The following is a 21,912-nucleotide window of genomic DNA, read 5'->3' on the forward strand; positions in this document are numbered from 1 at the left end:
TCATGTGTCCCAAAAAATACTACTAAGTTATTGGGCTCGGTACAGGAGTACCTGAATGAAGTTCTGTAGCCTGTTATACAGGAGGTCAGACTAAAAGATCTAATGGTTACTTCTGGCCTTCAAATCAAGGAAATAACAAAATAACCCAAGCAGAATCAGGGCAGCAGAGATCTGAAGAGAAGGTCATTTAGGCCAGTGCATGCAGAGTGCTACATAGACAACAATTAACCTGTGTAATGTTGCTGAATGGATTTGCAAACTGATTGTAGTTAGAGCTGGTAGGGAAATTTCCAGTGGAAAATGCAGTTTCCATTAAATCCCACAAACATCTCAATTTTTAAATAATTTTCCTTTAGGAAAATCTAAACCAAATATTTCATTTAGGGTCAGCTCAATCTGAATCAGAATATTTTGTTTTCTTAAACTGTACAAAAGCTTTTTGTTTTGAATCGGTTCAACAAAACTTTAAACTGCATTTCCCTATCAGTGCATTGCCTTATGGGAGTTGAATTTCAGGACTACATTCTTTCCACTGGGCCAAGCTCCCTGGAAGACTACATCTTTGATAATGGATTGTGGGATTTCCCTCTGACGAAGCTCTGCATGGCACATTATGGGGATGCCGTCCAGCGCCACTGAGAGCCTGGCACATAAGGGAGAATAGGCACATCAGGCTTCTGAACTACATTCTACACCAAAATAGGAAAATGCAGTTTAATGTTGAAATGACTCAAACCAAAGCATTTTGGGTCAAATGAAAAATCAACTTCAGGAATGTCTAAATATTTTTATTCTAACACTTTTTTTTTTCATTTTTGTTAAGTGCATTTTTGAAATTTCAGGGTTTCAGCCACTGAGAAAATGTGGGTAACTAGTGCTTTAACCCCCAATTCAGGAAACCACTTAAGCATGTGCTAAAGTTCTACTGGAACTTTATGCACTTATGTACTTTCTTGAATAAGAACAACAGTATTTTTTAACTTTATGGTCTTTTGGAAGCAAACTATAAAATCTTTCCTCTAGATAAGAAATCTTTAGAATTTTGGATAATTTCTTTTGAAAGTTTCTTAAAGTCTACCGCTGTGTCTCACTTTAAGCCAGTCGTTAGCACTCGTGACCTGCGTTCCCTCTAAGCTGCATGGTTGGGCAGTCACCTAGGAGAGATTAAAGTGCCATGCAGTTGATGAGCAGAGTACACACATCCAGCAGCAGGTGTTCAGGTGCCCCTCCCCCAACTGCTCTACAGCCACATTGCTCCTGCATCTGCTCCCAGGACCTTCCTGCTGGCTGGGCAGAGTGGGAGGTGGAGGGGGGTGCTGATGTCACGGTGTCCCCCCTTCCCTGTACTCCATCTCTGCAGAGCAGAGGAGAGGGGAAAGCCTGGCTCAGGACTCAGAGCTGCTGCAATCTGAACCAGTGCAGTCTGAGACTTCCCCAACAGCCAGTTCAGAGTCAGTCTCGCTCTCTCACACACCCCCTTTCTATCTCTCCCCCTCCCTCCTGCTCATGTACCCCATCTCTGCAGAGCGGGGGAGGGGAGACAGAGCTCAGGAAAGAACAGGAGAGGTTTCAGTGAGTACCTTACAGAGCACGAACGCGATCTTAAACTTCCTCACACAGTGTCTCTGGGTCACACACACATTTTCCACCACATACTTGTATTGTTACTTCTTGGTACTTCCTGCAAAGCAATGCACATATTCTCTGTAATTTTATTCTTTGAAAGTGTGTTGTTTTAGTGTTTTGACTTGTCTATGCATTTCATAATTTTTATTTCTCTTACACTTAAATTTAATTCTTTGAGTAGTGAGTTCTAAAATGCCTAGCCTGTCCTGGCTGGAGTAATTATCCTTATGGTAACTTTTAAAAAATATTTAGGTTTTTTTGTTTCTACTGGTGGTGCACATCTGCACATATCAAAATTTATTCCACACATGGATGGAAAAAAAGAGGGAACATTGCTCAGGACTATTTCTTAGTCAGTTCCTTTCTGCTTTTTTTTGTATTTTTCTTTCCCTACAAGCCATTTTAGCCATCTTTGCCACTTTATTTTTATTGATATTCTTTTCATCAAGTTTCATCCATTGAAACTGGTGAGATGTTAAGTGAATCAGATATTATCTCCTGCTATAAAACTGTTTAGACTGCTGAGAAAGTGAAGAAAAACATTACTGGGATGTTACAAGAAAGTTGAAAGTTCCAACTTTTGAATCTGTCAGTCTTTAAAAAGACTTCTCAGAATGCACACATACATGAATATACACTGTATACACAGACTTATAGGCATACACATTAGGTTAATCAGGGTTGGGGACAATTTTGTTGTCCAATCTTTTTATATTAAAAAAAGAATTCCATAGGAAAACTTTATGCATTTCTCACCACTTCCCCCCATCTTGAGCTACAGTCAAAACAAAGCACTTTTTAAATTGTCACTACATCAAATTACCCATTCTGCTTCTCATCTCGATTAATACCAGATTCTATCAGAGGTCACAATTTAAAATTTAGCTTTCCATTTTCTCTAGTTTTCAGATTTCTTTACTTTGAACATCACTGAGGAAGAAAATTCCAAATGTCTTAGCTATAAAAGGATGACTCTTGTTTGAGGGGGAGACAAATCCAATAGTAACACAAAGCTCTAGAAGCATAATTGTGGAGATTAAGCAACAGCACAGCTTCCTTTCTTCAGCATTGTAACTTTTCACAGAGATGATTTACAGTGGAATAAAGAAAAGAGGCAAAGTGAATGTTGAGAGAACTGGATATTTAGAATTATTTATTTTATTTGTATTCACTAGCGCAACACAAAGGAAAGAATCTTTACATACAGGTTTTAAACTCAACTTTACAAGCAAATTCCAATATACAGTATTTTCTCTGAATTGGTTTTAAAAAAGAAATCTAAGAAAACCAACACTGTAGATATTAAGGTTTCAGCGTAACAGCTGTGTTAGTCTGTATTCACAAAAAGAAAAGGAGTACTTGTGGCACCTTACAGACTAACACATTTATTTGAGCATAAGCTTTCATGAGCTAAATAAATTGGTTAGTCTCTAAGGTGCCACAAGTACTCCTTTTCTTTTTGTAGATATTAAGGAAATTTTTTGTAGCTAATACTCAATTTAAGACTTTAAATACCAACACTGGAGATTATATTGTTTTTATTGTGGTGCTTTAAGTAGGCAGTGAGCAGCTTTACCACAACAGTGATTGAAGTACTCTTGAATGTCCTTGATGGCATGATTGTAGATTATTATAGAACTCATACCTACCAACATGATCATCTATTAAAATCCACTCTGCTTAGTGCTGGCCACTATGATGAGATGAAAAAGAATAGCTATGGCAGCCCAATTCAAGAGTGAATTTCCATTTTAATGGTATGAGAATGGTAAGAGTATTATGTGCTGTACAAAAACTGAAACTTCCCCCACCCCCACACATGCAATAAACCACTATATGGATGTCTTATGGTAATGACATGCAAACAACAAAATAAACCACTCAAATGGTAGTCAAGTCTTCTAGCTTCTTTACAATAAGTCAGCAGTTAAGACCAAAAATGGACTGTCTTTTACTGATCTATGAGGCAGTATAACAACCTCCTTGCAGTCTGATTTTGAACTCTAAAATCATTTTTATATGAACTATGTGAAAAGACTTTCAGTGGCTATGGTAAATGATTACTTTCACCAACCCCCTGGCTTAGTATTGTATATGGTTCTTAACATCTCCACAATATACTCTAGGAACATTATTCTCCAAGGGCTAAATATTAGTCCCATGAAAGTTTTGCCATTGACTTAAAATGGGATTAAGGAAGTACCAGCTGGGGGAGAGGCAGGGGGGTAGGGGAGGTCTGGAGTTGCATTAGTGTTAAAATTCCATGATTTAAAAAAAAAATAAATACAATACACAATGAAAACTTGCTACACTATATGGATATTCTTACATGCTAGAGTGTACATTAATTCTGTCAGGTGATATAAAGATATCTTGGAAACAGCAACACTTGCAGGAAAATTAGGTTCAAACAAAAAAGCCACACACAAACAGGAGGCATTTAGATTATTTTAGGCACAACTCCAAGCAATAAAGCTCATTTAAAGTGCAATTTATTTTTTCTTCTCCTTTTGTGTTTTCACTTGTTAAAATACGTAACTTGTTTTGTTTCTGCTTTATACACATTATACTGAACAGTAGTTTAACACTTTTGTGAGTACTGCACAAAATGTCAGACCTGAAACGGATGAAAGTCAGCAATAACCCATTTTAGAAACCTAAAAAAGTTCAGATACATCTAACCCTTTATTTTATTCATTTAGAATCATCGACACCAGTACAGATGAAACAGCTCCGTCTTTAAATAAGGTTGTTTCTTCCATTTCAAACTTCGAGTTCCATACAACACCAGCACTTTTTTCCCTTTCACCGGAGTGAGACTTCAGTTTCACTTCATTACCTCTTTCAGTTGTTCATCAACTAACCAGCTTTACCGCACACTCTGGACTTTCTATACATACATTGGAACCATCCTTGGTAAAGGCATGATAGTAACAGAAATATGTACTTGTGTTTAGGTGAGTGAATGTTTAGCAGAGTTTCAACTCAACACAACTACAATTTAGATTAGCAGCATGGTCTTGTACAAATAGCAACTCTGCTACCCATGGCTCCATTTCTTATTTACTAGTCTGTTAGGATAAAACAGGAAGTGTGAATAAGTGCATGTGTGTGTATATATATTTTCACATCAAGGAACAGGTTACTAAAGTTTCTATACACCCAGGAAGAACCACTTGTTTTTTTGCAAAAAAAATCTGATCTTAAAAACCGTTTTGTATTTTATGAAAAACTTGATGGGCTCTTTTCTTTGTAACTTAATCAGTAAAGGTGCAGATTTAAAAAAAATCAGCATTTATTTTACTATCTCTTTAAAAGTAAATCAGACTGGTGGAAACTTGGGGCAGAGCAGGGGGAGATGGGAATAAGAGAACCCACTCTGAAATCTCTCTACACCGACAGCATTCCTTTAAATGAAAATAGTCTCCCCTTAGACAAACTGTAGAAAATTAAAAATAAAATCACCTTCCCTTTAAGGAAAGTCAGCTTTCAAAATTTCCATAAAAATCTATACAGACCTGAAAATGAACCAAGAACCTGACCATTTCATCAGCAGTTTTCAAACTCTGGAGAAACACAGCTTACTGTCAGGAGTTAATTTTACAAATACATACAAAATCAGTTTTATTTACTCCTCAAATATTAAGGCCTACTCTGCTTCTGGACAGCAAACAGGATACTCAGGGCCTTTCTAGAAGGAAAAAAACGTAATTATAACAGTAGTCTTGTGCTTACTTATTTTGATCAATTTATATAACAGCTACTGAATATTAATGCGAAGTAGATTTTTTTTTATATGAATTAACAAAAAACATGGTTCGGTTTTATTTCAGAACTAGATGTGAAATGAACAGATTAAACTAAGTGTACTTACAGATTTCTTTCACCTCACTGCTGATTAAAAGAGAACAATGTGAGCACTTTGCATTGTTCATGTGTCATCTATTCAAAAGTTTAGGTCACTTGTTTTTTCATTGGGAATGGCCATTCTTGGCGGGGCAAAATATATTATTGAAGGTTCCTGTGGATGTATACATATACAATATATGGAAAAGTGTACTATAATACATCTTCCTTCAGCAAAGGCCTAGAATAGTGTTACTGTGTCTTGTTTCTCTGTTTTATTACACACAAACTAAGTTTTTTGAAAATACTAATTCTGACAGTATTCTGCTACCTGAGTGTCAGGTACATATAAGCTGAAGAAAACAAGATACTAGGATTGTGTGGGATACAAGGGTAAATTTTTGGAACACTTTGCTGGATATGCACTTACTCAATCCATAGCGTGTGCATTTACAAACTTTATGCCCCCACAGCTGCCACCTGACAAATATTTGAAGACCACCTTCAGAGAGAATACCTTCCCAGAGAGAGCAGAAATATCTTTCCTTATTTTATTTCCCCACCGAGTTTCTTCCCAGGAGGGAAAAAAAAAAAAAAAGTACCCTTCTCTGAAATACTCAGAGTACCAGCTCTGATTATGACATCATAGGATTGCTCAAAGCAAAGCTGCGGGTTTTAGTAAAAAGTAGTTTAAAAAAATATGTAAAATAATTTCAAAACCCTACATATACGCCCAAGTTTTGTGCAAACATTTCAAGTCTGATTCTTCAGAGTCTTCCAATAGTAAACAGGAAGTCAATAAATATGAAAGTACAATAAAGTTAAAAGTTCTTAATTAAAATGTATGGTGTGAAACTCTCAGCATAGGTGTCATGGACCCCGTATCCCCAAGGCTCATTGTACACCATCTCAAAAGCACCTGCATTAGCAAGTTTTTGCATAAGTATCCTTAGCGCACTGTTTCAAAAATTTACCCAATGTCTATTAAATAACACACAGGCATAGTACAATGCATGGATGGATGGATATTTCTGTGCAATAAGAGCCCTTTCACCCTGTGAGATCTGCTTGCCATCCATGAATGGTGAAGATGAGCTCAAAAGCAAATAGAGCAACATTCTGATACCTGTAGGAAAACAAATCTAGATTAAAACAACATTAAATACATGTCACTAGAGTCATGAGATAATTTTGATAAATACAAAGACTTTGCATAGGCCTCTGGAATACAGAGTAAATTATGGCCAGGAAAAAAAATATGCTAATAGATTAGGTCTCTTTTATTTTCCACTGCTATAAACCTAACTGGTAGTCCGAACCGAAAGATTAGATTGAATAGTGATTTCCCTCTCTGATAGTCCACATCAATAAAAACAACAAATGATTTCTGCAAGCAACCTGCCCTCCTCAAATGCCTAGTGAAGCACCCTGGAAAAGTGTTTAGTGGTCATCACAGGCTTCAGCATTTGTTAAGTATTAAGAGAGACAGAAGAGTAATGTAATCAAGTTGCTAATGCAGGCCACAGGTACAGTTAAGTATAAACCATTATGTTCTCTTAAGAGAAGTTGCACAGGTTTTGGTAGCATCAACTTCCAAACAGGTCAGATTGGAATAGGCAAATATTAATGATAGATTCCACTTTTAATATTCATTCAGGATTTAGATAACAAAGCCATAATTCAAGTAGTCAATATGTGGTAAGCAATTGATGTACGATTCATTCCAATGAGACGTGCATATGGATGTCATGTTTTTAACGCGTCTTTGGTTTAGGGAGGCGGGAATGCCGATTAGAGGCCAAACTATCCCCAGAACGCAAACCGGTATTCTGATCTTGCACATTTTCCTTTCGTTGCGCCAGCGGCCTTGGGATGTTAGTCTTGGAATGGGAGTTCTGAGGTTCTGGAGATATAAGTATTGGGCTGCTTATTTGTTTAGATTGAACAAAGGAAATAGTTGGTGGGCGAAGTTTAGAAATTCTCTGACTCGGTTTGCTCTGTAGGTGTGTCTGCCTAGATGTTGGTTGTAGCCGTGTTGCGCTACTTGGTGGGGGTAGCCCAGCCTTGGAAGCAGTGGAGCAGTTTGGGGAGGACGCAGCATTGGCTACTGTAGGAGGCACTAAAGCACTCTGGTTTGGGGGCTCTGAAGCTCTTACAGTCTTTGGCTGAGAAGCCTGGTTTGGGGATGAAGGTTGACTTTTCACAGCTAACTTAGTCTGCACATCTCTAGCATCCATTTGAGTAGGCATCTGAAAAGAAGGAAGAAGAGACTGTAGTGTACTATCTTCATTACTAGCCAGCTCTTCAGGTTCTTTAGCACTCTTTTTAACCTTCAAATTCTCCTCAAAAGATTCATTCTCATTCAGGTCCTTTATATTTAAACGTTTACTCAGTAAAATGTTCAACTCATTCAGGCTATTTGTGTGAGAACCATTTGCAGCATTTTGATTGGGATGATCGTTTTCATGCAGCCCCTGTTTGGGGTATTCACTGTGGGCCTCGATATGTGGTGTTTTTATTAATTTTCCCTGGGCGAGGACTGTGGAACTGGGAAGGCTGCTGGAAGGCTGTAGTACTTGAGGCTGTTAAAAAGAAAATACATTAACATATTAGACTAGGGAAATGTATATAGTTAACATTTTAAACTCAAGATGTGCTGATCTGGTGCTTGACGCTTACATATTTAGTTTTTGTGTTAAGAAGTTAACTTCGTCAAAACAGGATCCGTGGGATACATATAAGTGGAACTGGTAAATTATGCACAAAAAAATGATGCCAGCACTAAAATATACATCTCAAAATAAAATGAAAGACAACGAGAGAAACTTATTGATTGATTTAAAGCAAAGAATATAAAAGATTTTGTCAACAATTATATGTTTTGTTCTTTAATTGTATTGCACTGCAGTAACAGAGCCATGTCTGAGTACCAGTAAAGTCAGATGCAAATGCCTTGAATAGCTAATAAAATTTGTGAGATTACATCTATTTTATCTTCTGCCCCATGCACATTCCAATTAGCTATCCCAAGCCTTTTATCAATTTTAAGCATTTTTAAGAGTAGGTAAGGACTTTACTGGACAACTTTGTGTTGGAAGTGCATTCTAAAGACACCACTTCTACAGATTTAATTTTCTTGGTGAGCTGAGGTCAGAAGACTTGACATAAAGCTTGTCCTAATTAGGTTATTGACTAAATTTATATAGCTATTTCATCCTAAAGCCCATTCAAATGAGCTGGTGGAGATGCACCGTGTAGTGTCTTTCTGGGGACTGTACTGCATTCACCACCAGATAAGCATGGTTTAATGAAGAGACTACGTTTTGTCTGAAGGGAGATTCTGGTATTATAAACAAAAGAATCGCCAGTACCTCTTCCGGGTCATTTCTATTTTCCCTTTGCTCTTCCCTGTAAAAAGACTTCAAAGATTAATGTGGCATTTTGCTCTTTAAACTAAACTCTTCTGCAATGGAAACTAACAAAAACCTCATCAACCTTGAGGTTGTACACTGATTTTGAAAGAATTGCTCAAGATTCTGTAATTCATAGCATTTCCCCCCCCCCCCCCAACAAAACCTACCATACTGCACTTGAGCTATTAAAATTCAACATCTGATTTGGATAATTTTCTATTTTTCCTTTTTAAAACATGAACTACCGTCAAATCTAATTTTGAAGATGGCTTAAACAGAGAAGCAGAAAATCATTCTTCCAAAACACACTTGTTTTTGTCTGATTCTATGTACGTAACATGTAGTAATAGTGTCATGCACTATTACAATAAATCAATCAAGCAGGAGCCACATTTCTCGTTAGGCTACCTTGACTGAATTTTTTCACCATTATTACACTGAAGAGGGAGGATTATTTTGGGGGTTTTGCCTTTATTTTTAATACTTACTCAAACTGAGTAAACGCATTGCAAAGAGCAGTTCAGATTGCTACCCAGATTAACAAGTACCTCAGCTTTCATAGGCTTTCTGACATGTACCTGGTGTGCTCACTCTTCAGTGGGGTACAGAGTACCTCCATTATAGTTTTCCATAAAGAGCAAATTTAAGGAAAAATAGATCAGGAGAATTTACTAATCTAATTCTGATTTACTGGAGATTTTTCCTTTGGATTCACCAACTCCACCTTTAGCCAAGGGCAAGTTAGAGATTGGACCAGTGACAACAATGACTGACAAAGAGAGAAGTGCAGACACACTGAACACAGTGAAAACTGGTGCTTTTATAAAGAAGAAAAGTGTGACAAATTGGAGAGAGGAAGAGTGTCAAAACATTACTTTCATAGTAAATTATTTTTCCCTCCACTGATTATCACCACCAAACTTCAGAGGAGTGTGGTAAACTTCGGCATTTCCTTTTCTACCAAGCAATTCTTCTACAGATACAAAAAGAACGTTTAATAAGTTATTAGCAATTTTTAAATACACAAATTAAAGCTTAAAGAATAAATCCTGGCAAATCTGTCAATTTTTCAATCTTAGTGTAACGGATATGGATAGTATCTTTACCTCAAACTAAAACCTGTTATTCCAAAGAAGACTTGCACAACAAAGAGGGGATGATGTTAGCCCAAATAATTCACTGTTTTGAGAACCCATTTATAAATTCTAAAAAACTGTTGAGAAAATTCTTGAGCACAGACACAAGCAGTCAGAATAGAACCATTCACAATGCATGTGTGCTGAATAAAGAACCAAAATACTTGAACAAAATTAAGATTTTCTAATCCAATTTAGAAAAAACAAATATGAAGATTATTTTTTATGGCACAAAATACTTTATCAATGTCTATCATACACAAACAGCTGTTCAAAGTTTTTTTCCCCATTTTTGGTCATAAAGGAAATAAAACAGAAGATATTATGTATGAACATTAAATTACATATGTAGCTATGTGCTAAACTACCCCAAAAATAATTGAGTCAAATTTTAATCAAAAAGTTTAGTCCATGAAATGTAACACAGTGAAAGAGACAACCTTCATCCCCCACAATGTGTGTAAGTATATCTGAAATACTAGTTAGAAAATGACCTTTTATTTATGCTATATCTGGGTTGCCATTTTATAAAATAGCACAAAAATATTGCTTAAATTGAGTAAAGGCGTGGTAAGCACTTGCATTTGGTATTACAAAATTGCATAGAAGATATTAGCCAAATGCATAAAGGCATACATACCTAAGACATTTTTCATAACCAAAAGATGCCAACAGTTGACCCAAAAGTGGAAAGCAGCATTTGATCTTCTCAGCAAACTATGAATCTTATGACATAGCTTTAGCACAGATAGCTTTGACATCTTCCAGTAAATTTTCAAGTACTAAAAATGTGGCCCCCTGTTTAAAATGAATCACAAGGAGCCTAACACTGATCTCACAAATATGACTTCAGTGGTTAATCCTGATTTATACCACTGGAAGATCAGAATAAGACTGAAATCAGCAATAAATAGTTCATCACAGAAGGAGAGGTTACTTACCTGTAGCTGGAGATTCTTCAAGATGTGGTCCCTATCTGTATTCCACTGATAGTTATGCACCTGCACCATGCACCTGGAGCCAGAGCTTTTCAAAGTGTCCGTCGACCTGGACATGCACCCTTGCATTGCCTTATGGTTTCCCTGAGGTGATAAACGGTGGGGCAGACTACCAGCATCTCCAGTTCCTTCTCCACAGCAGGTCTACTAGATCCACAGCACAGAAGGAGGGTGAATCTGGAATACCAATAGGGACCATACATCTCAAAGAACCTCCAGTTACAGGTCACTAACCTCTCATTCTTTTTCAAGTGATGGTCCCTATTGTACTCCACTGAGTGTGATTAACAAAGTAGTACTTAGCTAGGAGAAGGGTGTGAGAAACATGACAGAACTGTGGAACGGAGAACCAGTGCGCCAAAGGAGGCATCCATTGCAGAATCATGCACTAGAGCATAATGAGAAAAAAAGGTGTGTACTGAACTCCACGTGGCTGCCTTACAAATGTCCACAATGGGTACATCAGAGCGCAACAGTAGTTTATGCCTGCACTCTTGTAGAATGGGTCTGTATCCCATCTGGTGGGTACAGTCCTGATAGTTGATAGGAGCGTAAAGCACCCTGAAACCCACTTTGAGATTCTCTGGGTGGAGATGGCCTGCCTAAATGTCTCTGCCACGGCTACGAATAGCTTAGGAGACATCCAGAAGGGCTTCATCCGCTCTAGGTAAAAGGCCAGGGCCCTACAGACACTGAGGAAGTGAAGCTGCTGTTCCTCATTTTGAGGCATGTGGTTTGGGAAAGGAGGTTGGCAAATGTATGGGTTGGTTGAGGTGGAAGCAGGAACCCACTTCTGGTAGAAATTTGTGATGAAACCACAGCAAAACTTTATCCTTATAAAACACGGTGAAAGAGGGGGGTTACCATCACAGCTCCCAGTTCGCCAGCCCTCCTGCAGACTAGAAAAGCAACCTTTATGGAAAGAAGAGAAAGGGAGCAGGAGGCTAGGAGTTCAAAGGGAGAGTTAATTAATGATGTAAGGAGTAGGTTGAGGTCCCTCTGTGGAGCAATAGGCTGGATTGGGAGGATTTTACATACCAGGCCCTTCCAGAACCAGGAAGTCAAAGGGTGGGTTAAAACTGAAAGACCCTCCAACAGAGGATGGAAAGCGCTAATAATCACTGCATGCACCCTGCTGGAGTTGAGAGCAAGTCCTGACGCCTTCAGATAGAGGAAATAGTCCAAGACCACTGGCATCCCAATGCTCTTGGACAATACCTTTCTGCTGGGCAGGAGATGAAGTGTTCCCACTTAGCTCAGTAGGATCATCTTGTGTAGTCTGTCCTGTTATTGGAGAGGACCTCACGCACTGCCAATGAACATTCCTGTGCCAGCGGAGGTGTCCATCCAAAAAAACAGGCTGTCAGGTGAAGTATCTGTGGATTGGGGTGTCTGAGTCTGTCGTCGTGTTGTGTGAGCAGTTCCAGAACATTAGGAACAGTAGTAGAGGATGCAGAGAAGCAGAGGAAACCAGAACTGGGGAGGCCAGAATGGAGTGATCAGGATGACAGTCACCCTCTCCCTCAGAGTTTGTGAAGGATTCGTAGCATGAGTGGTAGAGGAGGGAAGGCATAGTTCACCTGGTTCGACCAGTTGATGACCAGCGTGTCAACAGTTCTGAATGCACTTGATGCTGGTGTGAGATTCAAAGAGGTTCCTGATTGAAGTTCCCCATTGACCAAAAATGTCCACAATGACAGTGTCGTGCAGTTCCCATTCACAGTCAGTTGCAAAGTTCCTGCTGAGAGCATACGCAATCTGCTTCAGGGTCCCTGGTAGGTAAGCCGCTGACAAGAGGATACAGTGTGCAACATGCCATTTCCAGAGGTGCATTTCTTCTGAGCACAGCACTGAGGACCTTGTGCCTCCTTGTTTGCTTATGTAGTGGTGTTATATAACACGACAAGAGTGGATGGATGGTAATGCGTGGCATACCTTGCGTACTGCCTCAAGTTCCAGCATGCTGATGCACATCCTGGTTTCTCAAGCGGGCCAAGTTCCTTGTGTCATGGGTTCTTCCATATTGTGCTCCCCAGTACATTGAGTGAAGCATCTGTTATGACTGTCACGCTTGGTGAGGATGGAAGGAAGGGTATTCCGGAGCAGACTTGGAGAGAGAGGTGACCTTTGGAGGGATGGTGAGAACGACGTCCATGGGTTGGTGCATGGGGGAGTAGGCTCCTTGCAGTCATAGTTGTAGACAGCAGAAGCGCAGATGAGCAAAGACCATGACATATGTGCATGCTGCCATGTGGTAGAGGAGGGAAAGGCAAGTTCTGGCTGAGACAGAGGGGGCTGGATGTCACTGAAGCGATCCACTGAAGGTCCAGTAGACTTTGGAACCTGTCTTTCAGCAGGTAAGTGCATGTGGAGGCCACATCGATGCATGTCCAATGAACTCCAGGGATCATGTAGGGTGAAAAGTTTACTTTTTTTGATGTTCAAACTCACCCCTAGAGCTGGGAGGTCGATTCCCCAACTTCCTTTCTGGATCGCGCGACCAGTAGTCAATCATTCAGGTAAGGGAAGACAAGGACTCCTTGCCATTGGAGGTGAACCGCTACCATGAAGAAAACTTTTGTGAAGACTCGTGGACCAGTGGTGAGTCCAAATGGGAGGGCCCTGTATTAGAAGTGTCGCAGCCCCACCATGAATATTAGGAACCATCTGTGGGTTGAGTGGATGTTGATGTTGAAGTAAGTGTCCTGTGTATGGAGAGCTGTAAAACAATGGCCATGAGCGGGACCCCCTGGAACTTCAGTTTGCGAATGGAACAGTTGATGTATTGGAGATCCAAGATAGGTCTCCATCCTTTTTTCTTGGGCACCAGGAAATATCTGGAATTGAACCCTGTGCCCTGAAAGGCTGCAGGGACTGGTTCCACTGCTCCTCTCTGCAGGAGGGAGTCCACCTCTAGGGTAAGAATATTGTCGTGAGAGCAATCCCTGAAACAGGTTTTGGTCAGGGGCCATGGAGAAAGCAGCACTGTAAACTCGATTGTATAGCCATGTCGAACAACATCCAGGACCCACTTGTCTGTTATCGCACTACATGTTGGTAGAAAGAGTTTGAGACAGCCCCCAAAGTCAGTGGTTGGCAAAAGCGTTGTGATGCAAAGTGGCTGATGGCTCTGTAGAGCAGTGTTCTCAACCTGCAGCCCATGGGCCACTTGCCGCCCAATCAGCACAGAGCTACGGCCCATGTGTCATCCTCAGGGCAATGCAGGTAGTATTGGATGCAGCCCACAATGATAAATGGATTGAGAACCACTGCTCTAGATGCACTCAGAAATATCGTTTATGCAAAGACTAGGTGTGCTGCATGGAGGGCTGCACCAGCAGACCAGGTGGACAAGCTCTGTGGACCTTCGGGCGCTTCTATGGAGCTTTATAGGCTTGGTGGTGGTAGAAATGGAGAGTTCTACAGCATCCTGCAGGCAGTAAAATTTTCATTTTGGTGCTGGCGTATATATACCTAGAGATTGTGGTGTGGCTCTAGAGTGTCTTTCAGGGAGTGTAAGGAATCATTCTTCTTCTAGTTGAAGAGGTCCTCTTCAAAAAGGAGGTCCTCAGTAGTGCTCTGTACCTTTCTAGGGAAGCCTGAGGTATGTAGCCAGGATTCTCTCTTCATGACTATTCCAGTCACCATTGTATGTGAAGACAGGTTCGCAGAATCAGCTGCAGCCTGAAGTATAGTCCTGGAGACCAATTTGCCCTCCTCCAAAATAGCCTAGAAATGGGCATGATCCTACTGCGGTAGTTTACCTGTAAAATCTGCCATCTGCCCATAGTTCAAAAAGTCATATTTGGCCATCAGTGCTAGGTAGTTCAAGACACAGAACTGGAAGCTGGCTGAGGTAAAGACCTTTTTACCATGAGATATAGTCTCTTGCCCTCCTTGTCTGAGGAAGTGAAGCATGGATGCTCATGCCTGGCCTGCTCCATAGCAACCTGGATCACCAAGGAATTAGGCAAAGGGTGGGAGAACAGAAACTCAGACCCCTCTTCTACCCCCTTTGGGGTGGGGGTGCATGTGTCCGTGGTGTGCCATTTGGAGAATGGTGTTGTTGATCAGTAGGGCTACTCTCTGTGCGGTTCCGGTGCATGCAAGATATATAGTAGTTGGTGTGGATTGTCCTGCACCTCCTCCAGTGGGAGCTGAAGAGCATTAGCTATTCTCCTGAGCAGCTCCTGAAATTGACAGTTGTTCGGGGAAAGAGGAGGACGTTGATGACACAGCCACATCTGGGGACGACTAGGGGAACCTCTCCAGATCAGTCAAGACCAGCTGAGCTGAGCTGACCAGCATATCGTCCAGCCCCGGTTCCAAACATCTACTTAATGAAGGGTGGGGTGGTGAGACAGGAGACTCCTCCCGGGTTGAGCAAGATGGTTCTGAAGGTAATATGGTTCTGAAGGCGACAAGGTCCAATATGGCCAACCTAGTTGGTCCTGCCGTTGCTGCAGCTATGCCCATAAATAAAGCCCATGAAGCCAGGAACCAATGGCTCCTGTGCTGAGGCAAAGGAGCGTACTGTCATGGTGCTTTCGGGACTCTCTGATAAGCATGACTTCAGAATGGAAGAACTACATGAGTAGTGTCCGAAACCTCAGACTCAGAGGAACAAGAGTCCTGTACAAATGGGGGTGCCGACAGAACTGATGGAACAGGGTGTGCTGTAGGAACAAGACCAGAGGGCGGCAGATCTGATGTAGGAGAGAAGGCCCTCTTAGCGGGTGATTCGACTGGAACTTGTGGAGACCTCATCCGATCTAGGCAAACTGCTCCTGGTCCTCATGAACTCATCAGATTCTTCACAGAAGGAACTGGGGCAGGTAAAGGGGCCTGGCTCAGTACCTACAATTCATGCTGTGCCGGTGGAGCCAATGCAGGAGAGATGCACAATTCAGGGACCAGGACTGTTAGATCTAGAGAACAATGTAACTACTTCTTGCGCTTGTGAGCCTTGGAACGTGCCACTCCTTCGTGACCAGAACTAGTGGACAGTGCAGCCTCTTTCTTGGATCTGGAGGAAGACTTATGGCCATGCTTATGTGCACGTTTCCGTGTTTCATGGCTAGGCCCCAGTGTGGGGTCCATAACACTGGTCCCGTCAGATCCGGACTACAACTCCGTGGTAGGAGGTGCACTCCTGGATTGCGCAGGCCAGCGTATGGGGGAGGGGAGTTCACTGGCTGGGACCCAACTGCCATCTCATGGCAACCTCCAGGAGGTGCATAGGACCCTGCCTTCCTGGGTATGGCCAGGGAAGGAGAGGCAGATACTGCACCTGGACACGATGTGAGCTTCCTGCAAGCAGTACAGACGGTATTGGTGCTCGTTGCTGAGCAAAAACAGGTGAGGGCAAGAAACGCAGACCTTGAATCCCAGCAACTTCAGCATAATCCAGTACCCAGACACTTGGGGGTGGGGAGGTAGGAGGAAGAGGGTTGGCAGGAAACTGACAAAGTGGTCCCAAAGTCCTTAATCCTACAAAAATTACTATGAACACAAACTACCAAAGAATCAGTAAAATCTGAACTATATAAAACTATAAAAACAGTTTTTCAGGAAAGTTTGGAAAGCAGCAGCTCTGACTTGGACCTTGTGGTGGTGAGAAGAAACTGAAGATGCAGTCGGTCGCCCATGCACTTTGGACGAAACCGCGAGGCAATGCAAGGGCATATGCATGGACCAAAGCCCTCTACTACTCCAGATGCATGCACCTAATCTTCAGTGGAATACAATAGAGATTATCGTTCAAAGAAGAATGACAACTTCATTGAGAATTTTCAGTCAGGGAACATTCAAACATATATGAATACAAGTGTGTGTGTACTTTAAAAAGTTAAGATATATCCAGCACTACAAATAGTAATGCTTAACTTTACTCAGTAGATTGATTTATCTAGTTAAAAAGTGAGCATCACATTTAATCTTTTAATACAGGTACTGGTAATGCAATGACCAGTTAGGCCAGAGGAAAGGAGAGAGAGACCAGTTTGAATTAACGTTAGGGTAACTGAAAGCGATGTTATGGGGCAGCCAAAATATTTACATATCACTTTGTAATCATCTGGCTCCCACAGCAACTACACTGTTCCAATCCAAAATTGCTTCTTTTGTGCCAAATTAAGAAGAGTATACCTTAGGCTTCATCCAAAATTCAGCAACCATTATAAACAACAGATGATGGGTTCTATTTATGCATTTATTTTACTGGTACCTGATGGAATTGTAACCGGATGTCACCTACTCAGATCAAAGTGTGTTAACATTCAAGGTAGTGTGTAAGAAAACAATGTATATATAAAAGGGGGGGGGAAGCTACTTTGGAAAGGAGTTAAGTATTGTCACATGTTTGTCAGCGCCAACCTATATTTTCTATATTTGTATTTTGTTCCTTTGTAGTATACTCATTTCCCCCCTGTTTATATGAAATTAGTAATAGACTGTGATTAAGCAATTAGCTAGGAGAAGTCTAGTTCCAGTCTCCCAATGTCCTATCCCTTAGCAATAATAGTGTTTTACTGTATGGAACGCATTCAGAAGCTTTTATTGCTCTATATGATCGCAAATACTGTAGTCTATTTCAGGTAGTGATTTATCATGACCAAGTGAAGAGGATTATACTAATAGGCTTTATATTTGTTTGACGGAGGGAGGGATAGCTCAGTGATTTGAGCACTGGCCTGCTAAACCCAGGGTTGAGAGTTCAATCCTTGAGGGGGCTGTTTAGGGATCTGGGGAAAAAACTGGGGATTGGTCCTGCTTTGAGCAAGGGGTTGGACTAGATGTCCTCCTAAGGTCCCTTCCAACCCTGATATTCTATGATTCTATGATGTACAAAGTGGCCAAGTGCATAGATATTTAATTACTACTTTATGTTAGGCTCTTATGAATGTAGTAAAATTACCATGTAACTGAAGAAAGTCAGTTCGCAAAACTTCAAGTACAAGAATGTGCATACATTCATTCCACTTATAACAACAAAAGTAAAAGACTTATTTCTGTAATGGCAAGAGTGTGTAGAATTTTGCACCCATCTGTGCATTGTTAGGTGCTCCAATTACAAATGATTAAATGCAATCCCTGCCATAGTAGCAAAAACCTATAAAGCACAATTACTCTTAACTCTTCCAGAAGAAATATGGGTGGTGTCACAGCCAGAAAGAAATATTAAATGCATTTAATGAAAAGGATCTCCACTAAAACATTTGTGTTAACTGAGTCACAATGATATTCCAGAACTGAGACAATTTGCAAATAAGCTTAGTGTCATTTATGAATACAAAATATTTAAGACAATGTGGACATGAAAAAGACATAAATAAAGCACCATTATTTTTAGGTTCGTTGTGCTAATAAGATTATTATATTTAAAAGACATAGCTGTATCTCTGATCTCAATTCTAGATAGAATGTTTTTATGGAACAAATAAGGCAGCATTTTTCTCATTACTATTTTGAAGTGGGGAAAATGGTGCAATAAATAATTTGACTGCATGCATGGCTTTGATAGGCATGCATCATGCTGGGAGCGAGAACAGAAGATGTGTGTGAGGAGGAGATGGGAAGAAATCTGAAGTTGTACTGTACCACGCTTTATCACAGAAGTAATGGACTAACTTCTCAACTCCTTGCCAATGGCATAATGGGAAAGCAGAGACAAGAAAAAAGACAAGGACAAGATGTCAGAGGACCAAGACGCAACAATGAGCACTTGCCATGACTGAATTGTAACTTCTTTCCCCTTCATATGCATGTCCCCAGCTTCCAACAAAGATAGTAGTGTGGTTTAAGAGACTGCTCTATATGTAATACCTATAGTAAGTCATTTACCAAAAAAAGTCCTTACTCCTTGAACTTTAGGGCTTTAATACATTTAACCTCTTAGGGTGATAAAGTACTGACAGTATTTGATGTAATTTGTTATAATGAATGTGCATGCTCAAATTTATCCATACACACACACATCACAAACACAGGGATGAAGTACATCATGAGATAAATTGCAGACCCATACAATAAACTCTATCATATAATTTTGACTGTTACTTTCACTGCCTATTAATCTATCTTCCCTGGGCCTCCCTTGTAACATTCAACTCATTTGAGCAGATTTAACCAATCCCTATTTTATTTTGGTTATCTAAAATCAAATTGCCACAAAAATGTTTCTGCCCAAATGCGGAATTTCCTTCCTTCCTGTTATCCTGGGCCAGATGGGAAATATATTCTCTTGGGAGGGCAAATATCCAATATTCTGCAACCTTTCATGTGAAGAAATAATTTTACACCATCAGAAAGTGGTCATTTCCAGCTTCCCAGTGTGACAACTCCTGCTTCTACCCATGGAAAGAACCACAATATCAGATCTTAAAACCAGGACATTTTTTATGCCTGGAAAATTTGTAGAGTTTGTTTTTTTAATTAGCTATATTGTGTACCATAGTACTCAAAGCTATAAGGGAGCCTCACTTTACAGACATATAAAATACTAACCCAATTTCTTTAAGCCTTACAGAAAAATATTAGAAATCTGTCAGATGTGTAGCATATGCAGAATACTTAATAGTATGGTGTAACACAGGTTGCTTGGAACTTGTTTGGGATGGTTTCTGTAAATTCCATTGTTTCTTCACCTGTAAGCAATACCACCACCCCAATGCATAGCAATAAAACTTTACCACGTCACGGCATGTATTTTGTGTATCTGGCCAGATATGTGCATGCACATATAAAGGGTTTGATTAAATCTTTCTTTGTAAATATGTTATGAACAAGTATAATCACATTTTAAATGCTTCCAGGTCTCTTGCTCTTCAAGTTTGATACTTTTCTTTACAAATACCTACACAACCACATTTTCCCTTAAAATTAATGTTTTAAAAAGTTAACTTCACAATACTGAAATCAAGGTATAAAGAGCACACACCCAAATGCACTGTAGTTTAACTGTGTCACAGAATATTTACAATATTTAAACCATTCCCTCACCACACCAAGCAGATAGCATCCTGGGTTTACCAGTTTTCTGAAGCGGTCTTATTTTGCTAAGAGTATCAGCCGGTGTAGCTTTCAGAACTGCAAAGCATCCTAAATGGCCAATGTAGATTAATACTTTTAACCTGGCAAAGAAATTTACTGTTTCTTGTGGAACACCTCGTGAGCTAAGGTGTGTGTTTGCTTTTAAAAAGTATGAAAAAAAATCAACCTTATCATGGCAAAACACTACTGAAATAATTTATAATCAAAATGCACATGACAGCTTATTCTTGTTAATGGTATAAAGCCAGCATTGCTTAGCTTTCTTTCACCTACAATTCATAGAGTCTAGAAAAAACTCTGACAAGTGTCTAGTCACTAAAGATGTCCTGAGAACTTGTGCCCTGTGTCAGTACAGTGTTATCTGTGTAACTAACCCCCTCACAAAAAAACTCTGTTTTTTCAGTTAAGTGTGCTCCTGTTACAATGATTACTTAAACCAGTTGCCTACCGAAATTACTACAATATGCTTGGGTTTCAAAATGCTCTGTTAATTATTACTCTGTTTTAATCCTAAAATCTAAATCTCCAGTATTTCTGCCATTAATAGTATGCTTCTCTGGAATCCCCAAATTTTGATACAACATTTTTAAACTGGATGAGGGTGAGTTCACAAACCACCTCACAGTAGTAGCAACTGATTGTATATCATTATCAAGAGAAAAATACTGTAGGGAACATGTAAGATTTGAGTACTCATGACACACAGTATTGGGAGTTATAGGAATATAATAAGAGATCCAATTTTGTTCCTGGAAATGGCATATAATCAAATCTTTTATTGGACAAATGATTACACAGTCTAAAATGCTAAATACTATCACGGGATGTGAAAATGATATTCAGAGTTAATGATTCCGAAATATTTACTTTCACTTTAGTGTTAACTTTCAGTAAAACTCAAAACATACACCCAACAATATGTTCACTAACATTGTGCAGTATTAAGGATGGGTACATTGGGCAAGTTAAGCACTAATGTCGGTTAGCTTGATTACTAATGCTAACCATCTGGTTGGATTGTAAACATAATTGGATTGTAAGATTTTTGTAGCAGAATCTTATTTGTTCTGTAAAGTAGCAACACACTGGAACTGTGTAAATAACAGACTATTTCATAGCTTTATATATTTTGATAGTCTGAACTGTATGTGTCTGCAAACAGACTGTCATTATCAAAGGGTATATAGTGAAGTTCTGATGGTTGGTAAAATTTTGCAACATCCACAACTGGCAGTAGATTTCAGAGGATACTTCTAAGTTAGCCTCCAGAATAAATAGTTACTAAAAGAAATTGTTTGAAGAGAACTATGGGAACCAATTATCTCCAAACAGAAATATAGCTGACTTAAGCCAAGTGTACATCATGTTCCCCCACAATTTCTGCAATAAAACAGTGATATGAACTGCAATCTAGGTGCTCTCTATCTACTTATACTACTTTTGGAATTACACTCTGGCAGATTCTATTTTCTGGAAATGACATTACTGTTGTACAAATACTGATTAGATAGGGTTACAAATGTTATTCCTGGTAATGTTGTCTTCTGGAGGGAATGCTTTCAAAAATTACGCCAGAGAGCACTGGTTTGGCAAGTGTGCTGGCAAAAACTGTATGCTTTAAGATATACACAGAAACATGATTATTTAGTATCTCCACACTTCTAGTTCCGGTATATACCTTCCTGGTCAAGCCTAACAGTAAGACTTGCAGCAACAAAGCCGGGAGCACCCAGACAATTATAGAAAACAGATGTATTCTTCTGAATAATATGCCTATTCCACTTCATCATAATTAGTCTATTACTGACTTTCATCTGTTGTCTTTGCAGAAAGCAAGCAGCA

General features: G+C 39.8%; 1 protein-coding gene across 4 annotated transcripts in view; it reads right to left on the bottom strand.

Moving 5' to 3' along the window:
* Positions 1-2,835: 2,835 nt before the first annotated feature.
* CCSER2 (coiled-coil serine rich protein 2) overlaps positions 2,836-21,912 on the bottom strand; it is a 137,493-nt gene continuing 118,416 nt past the window's right edge. For 2 of the 4 annotated variants that reach the window (XM_084632928.1, XM_084632927.1), the window contains exon 10: positions 2,836-8,054. In XM_084632928.1, the coding sequence (XP_084489054.1) occupies positions 7,227-8,054 (828 nt within the window). In that variant the 3' untranslated portion in view covers positions 2,836-7,226. Of the gene's footprint in view, positions 8,055-18,618; positions 18,659-21,912 lie in introns of all 4 variants that reach the window. The other 2 variants (XM_084632929.1, XM_084632930.1) reach the window with 2 other exon arrangements.

This window comes from Lepidochelys olivacea (assembly GCF_965140295.1).
Source record: "Lepidochelys olivacea isolate rLepOli2 genome assembly, chromosome: 7".
Taxonomy (NCBI): domain Eukaryota; kingdom Metazoa; phylum Chordata; order Testudines; family Cheloniidae; genus Lepidochelys; species Lepidochelys olivacea.